The 5627-nt window shown below is 41.2% G+C and overlaps 1 protein-coding gene across 1 annotated transcript; it reads right to left on the reverse strand.

Moving 5' to 3' along the window:
- Positions 1–3058: 3058 nt before the first annotated feature.
- Positions 3059–5413, reverse strand: LOC135481413 (uncharacterized). Its single transcript, XM_064761239.1, has 3 exons — positions 5330–5413; positions 3600–3893; positions 3059–3337 (listed from the first exon to the last, which is right to left on the reverse strand). Exons 1-3 carry the CDS (start codon positions 5411–5413, stop codon positions 3059–3061), a joined length of 657 nt encoding a protein of 218 aa, XP_064617309.1.
- Between the last annotated feature and the right edge of the window lie 214 nt (positions 5414–5627).

Here is a 5627-nt window from a genome sequence, read left to right on the forward strand (position 1 = left end):
GTTTTTGCCGGGCTAGTTTTCGGCCGTTTTCGGGCGTTGAATGCATTACAAGACTTGGCGTGTATCTCCTGCTTCAGATCAGAGTAGTTCTTGAGCTCCTGAACGATTTGTCTGAACTCTACATCTGAAACAACACCATCAGATAATGCCGTAGACACCTGCGTGTGGATGCTGTTAAGTTTGACCTCAGCCAACAGCCGTATATTGTTGTTTCTTGGCCTTTCCGGCGACATTTAAGACACTGCAAGCTAGGGCCGCAGCTTCCATGGCCAAGGCAGCAGGGGTTGCAATTATTGTTGTGAGTAGTCCAACGCCTGCAACCCCTAGTCCCAAACCGGCCATGAGCATGGCTGAATCAAGGGCCTCGGTGGCCAAGACACCACGCCGGTTCTTTTTGTACAAGGCCCGACGGAGATGTCGTTCGGATTCAAGCTGATTCTGTATTTCGCTGATATACTGCAGACGATGGGCGTGCGCCCCGCTCTCCGGCGGCGCGGTCGGGGCCAAGGGCTTTTCAACCATGATCGTCGGCGCGCCGTTCTCCTGCGGCGCGGTCGGGTCAAAGGGTTTTCAACCATGATCGTCGGCGCCGCGCCCTCCGACGGCAAGGGGTTTTCATCCGTGATCGTCGGATACAGTTGTCCCATATTGTCCATCCTACGAATCAATAACGTTGGTCAACTCTAAATTGTCCTCGTGACTATTAACACGAAAGCGGCGAAGTCTTATACCGGACTCTAAATAGATTTCATCGAGATTAAAAATGTTCCCTGTGAAGACTCGTATATCCTCGAGAGAGCTCTGGATGACTGGGGTGCCCTGGGCCGGTAATTTGATCATAAGTCTGAGAGCTTTTTTCCATCATGTTCTGCAGGCCACTTTAGTTTCAACACGGTAATCATGAAGGAACGGCGATGACAGGTGGTGCCAAGTATGATGTTTAAGATAAGTATAGATCCAGGGTTTATTCGTAGTGTGGACTTAAAATCGGTTTGTGCGTTAAGACGCACGGTCTCTACACCCGGCGGCGCAGTTAGTGTGACGTAACCTCCTCTTTCCAAAGCTACAAGACAGGCGCTGGTTGGTACGTACGACACGAAAGAGGTTCCGGAGTTGAAAACTTTTTTCACATCGGTCCCGATGGTCTGGACCAACATCGGGGTCACCTTCACATCTATCAACCAATCGGGGTCGCGAGCTCTGGTAAGAACAAAGCGGTCTTCAAAGCGATATTAATGAGAGTTTTATAGAAAAGGTTTCAACTCCTTACCCTTCTATAACTCAATTCTTGTTACTATCCTTCTGAAAAACTGGACAACACAGAATTGTTGGATCAGCGAGATATATTTCTTCATAGCAGTCAGTTTTAATCTGTTTTTACAATTCAAAGTTCTATACAGTTATACATCACACCACAGAGCAATAAGCATGCATATCAAAAACAAGGTTACGTACAGTTGTACTAATACATACATAAAATCAAGTGAAACCAATTATTATTAATATCCAGTCTTCAAGCATATAAAAAACACATTGTGACAGGACATACGTATAGCATCATATTCAAGATAAATTGCTTACCTGGACAACACAGAATTGTTGGATCAGCGAGATATATTTCTTCATAGCAGTCAGTTTTAATCTGACGTACTGTTTCGACTTCGGGTTTATATCTACTGTCCAACAATTCATTGCAGTCCAGGTGGTCTAGGTTAAGCTGGTTGACAACTACAGGTAGTTCCTCTCGTGTAACCAGAACCGGTCCTACTAGATGCGAGTGCTAGGTGTACTCCGTAGGTGGTTCACACATGAATAGGCCTGTCTGCAGCTGCCAGCCGACCAAGCTGTTACCCTTGCGCAATAATTAAGCGTCATACTGAGCAATTTAAACAATAGTGTCAGATGCTATAACTTGATTGAATATATCAACTCTACAAATAGACAAAGATATAGATAAAAGAGACAAGAAGGTTATTTAATATAATTCATTATACTAAGTTAAGCTATATGTACAAGATATTATAAAAACAAAACAAAACAGTTACTATATCCATCTGTGCTGTTTTATACTTTATAGAAGGATCAATACCATCCTTAATATTATCCGTCCACTTAAAAGATATTTGCTCCGCAAATATAACGAACTAAGCGTGTCTTGTCCAGTGAGAGACAAAAAAAAGGAAAATATATATATATACTATTTACAGGCGACATGATAGATATACAAATCAATTTAGAAATAAATCATAAGAACAGGAATTTAACAATAAACCAACTGATAATTGCACAATATAAAACTACCCGTATAGTCTTGGACATACTCATACCTGTTTTCTGGATTGCTAATATTTAAGCGAGCATCGGTATGATTGATCTGTAATGTCCGTTTGATGTATCGTGAGATTGGACAGTTTGCCAGGATCGTTGAAGGGCTGTTAAATACTTTTGACGTTGAACAACTAAATAAGCGATAAAGGGTTTGCTTATTATTCGTTTTACTTGAAATGCTGTCCATGGTCGTAATGGAATTGACATTGGGACTTCGATTTCTCTATCAGAGAGACGATTGATAATACGAAAACCAACTAGAGAAAAATGTAACGTTTGCACAATTTGACCCTTTACAGCGATATCGGAAATATCGTTTGGATAAATGATATCAGTATGTGAGAGGCAGAGCGGAATACTCGCAAGCGGAACCATGCAACACTGGCACCCAGAAGTTATCTCTAAGAGAATTCTGGAACGATGGTTCTTCCGTTGAGACTTAAGATATAATAAGGGTACACGTTTGAATCATTAATATGGCCCTTATCCAATAGTGATATGCGTTTTCATCCACTGGGGTTTCGGACGTTGTATCTGGATGGATGGTGGTAGCTTTAAAATAGTGGAAGGTTGGAAGTATTACATCCGCTGTTGCCTGTTTTGTTTGCAATAGTAAAACCAAAGCAGTAAGTGCTCTCATTCTGATAAATGTCCAAATAAATGCTAATATTGCTAGACTTGCGAGAGCAGATGATGCTAATGCTAAAATGGACGTTGTGTCCATCCATGATCACTCAATATGTGCGTCACCAGATAAAATGGGTTCCGCCAAATGTCTAAATACCATTGCGTTTCTTTTGGCACTTTCTGCCATGCGCGCTAAGCTTAGGTGGCTCCGTTGGTCAGCAGCAAGCATAGTAGAGAACGTGTGGTTATACAATTGAAATTTGGGCACGTCAACTTCCAAGGGTTGGGGGAATGTCGTGTCAGGTAAAATATCATGAATTTCGCTACTTGAAAAAAATGATTGGAGCAAGGCTAAATTAACTGGATGTCGTACCGCTATATCCTTAGTAGAATTGGCACAAGAGGCCAATCGAGGTGGAATATATATATTTGGTGTGGCAAGGGAGCATTGACATAATGCAAAAGGTACAACCAGGGACTACTCGTTGCAACCCATGACATGAGAGCGACACTGAAGTTTTTTTATGTACTAGGATAGCCGAAGGATATACTTCCATAATGGAGGACCGAATAGGTGTTTCTAGAAAACGAAAATTGCATAGTTGATGAACATTTTCTTTTTGCTTCAAGAAAAGCGCCGCAACACAAGAGGCGTGTGTTATTGGAGACAGACTGAGTATATTTGAACACAATCTATGTTTATGGTTTGAGCATCGTTCCAACGTATCTTTGTCTATAGTTGTGTAATAATCGTTTCCTGTTGTGATTGCAAGGTAACTATCAATACCTAATAATTGAGAAGCGTGAGGTGACGTGGTATTTATCGGGACAGGTACACTTATAATTTTGAATAATGACAGTGCTGATTTTATGGGAGAAATTGGGATTTTAATCGTTATGTACAAACGTGATTTAGAACGAGCGAAAAGAAACGAACCCTGTTTATAATAATAGTTGGCGTCTGTATGAATTACATGGAAATTGGGATAGCGATTGGTAAGTATGTTTTGAATTTTGTGAACAGCATGAGTCAGGGTGTGGGGAGAGATTAGGGTTGGTGTTAATATTCCATTGGCTAAGTTGGTAATACTGTCTTTTAGGTCTCGTAACTGATATTCCACTTCGGTTGCTTCATTCATTTCTTTGGTTATTAACATCACTAAGCTCGAGTATGCTTTTTCCTCGGTTCTGGCAACGTCCGCCAACTCTGTTCTAATAGTTTCAAATTCTCTATGGTTATTTGTGACCCCATTAATGATGTTTTTGAAACGTTTATTTATCGTTGTCATATATGATGATAATTCATGTTCGTGTTGTTGCAATGCGGTTGCCAATCCCGTAGTGCTCTTTTGAAGTGATATGATGTGAGATGACAGAACTTTAACGTCATTAACAGTGGCCGTGCCGAATAAAGATTTAGATAATTGTCATATAAAGGAGAACAACGCGCGTTTCCGTCTATACCTATCCGAATTAATCTCAGGCACTAGCATATTGATATAGCGTATGTATCTGTCAAAACTTTCCGTGTTCGAAGTTGCACGGAGTAAAAGGCGTATCGCGTATGATCACTGCTGTTTTTACAGTTTTCTGCAATTGGGGCACAAGGGGCTGGCACTGTTACCGGAAGAGATTGGGGTAACTCTATTTCGAACGTGTTTAGCCAGAATTCCTTACCCATAGCAAGTGTCCCCTGCTTTACACACAAGACACCATAATTTAACCTCTGAATTATATGTATATCCTTATCCGTTGGGTTGGCCAAAATTGGTCTTGTAAATAGCACCAGGAGCAAATGAAGTCTCAGCACCGGGTTCATCCAAGTCCCTATGGAGAACAGAATGAAGAGAGAGAGATATGTAGTTTGAGTGCGAGAATTGGAAATGTAGTGATCAAGTACATTTCCTAGCACTAACAGTTGCCATCAAACCACATATGAAGAGGAGGGAAGAGAGAGCAGAGAAATGGCGCCAACCTAAATGAACCGGGTACAAGACCTCCATAGCTGCTGTACTACATATCTGAACCTTCCATTTAGCCAATCAACTGAACTGGTACTGGAGTTTACTAGTTCCTTTGTTACTAGTATCAAACGAGTTAAAAGTTATAGGCGAGCAACCGTAGCTTACTTACGAAAGTGCCTGTATGGCCGTTTCCGCCTTCGACCAGTTTTTGTTCTCGTTATGTGAAACATTTGTTTCGGTTTTTCAGATATATCTTTTTCTTCTACCCATGAGTTTTCAGGGTGTTTGTACCATTTCACGAGATAAAATCTTTTGCCATTTGACCATTTCATTTTCAGCAATTTATCCACTCGGTACCATTGATCATTGTTTTGGTTTTCACCTGTGTCTTGTGTTTGTTTACTACCTACCTTGGGAGCATTTGTCGCCAGGTCATCCGTTATTTGTTCCTTGTTCTCTCTACAGGGTTGTTGAAATGGTTCAACTCTATCCATTGGGTCATGATAGTGCTTAATGCGATTTGCATGTATCCTTTACTTTACAAGGGAGTCATCCGCCCTTTTACGGAGCTTGTAGGTGTGATTCTCACCAACATCCACTATGTAATATGGACCAATAAATTTTGGACATAACTTCGGAGATAGTCCTTTCCTTGATTTATGTGAAGTCATGAGCACCAAGTCACCTACCTTAAAGTTAGGGAGGGCT

This window comes from Liolophura sinensis, unplaced genomic scaffold, assembly GCF_032854445.1.
Source record: "Liolophura sinensis isolate JHLJ2023 unplaced genomic scaffold, CUHK_Ljap_v2 scaffold_65, whole genome shotgun sequence".
NCBI classification, from domain to species: Eukaryota; Metazoa; Mollusca; class Polyplacophora; order Chitonida; family Chitonidae; genus Liolophura; species Liolophura sinensis.

Bases quoted from the DNA above. Each gene is read 5' to 3' on its own strand.
- LOC135481413 (XM_064761239.1), bottom strand. From the start codon at position 5,413: ATGGATAGAGTTGAACCATTTCAACAACCCTGTAGAGAGAACAAGGAA. The intron at 3,894-5,329 runs GTAGGTAGTAAA...TATTATAAACAG, and splicing joins TGGCGACAAATGCTCCCAAG to GGTTCGTTTCTTTTCGCTCG. The intron at 3,338-3,599 runs GTTGCGGCGCTT...AATTCTACTAAG, and splicing joins CAATAACACACGCCTCTTGT to GATATAGCGGTACGACATCC.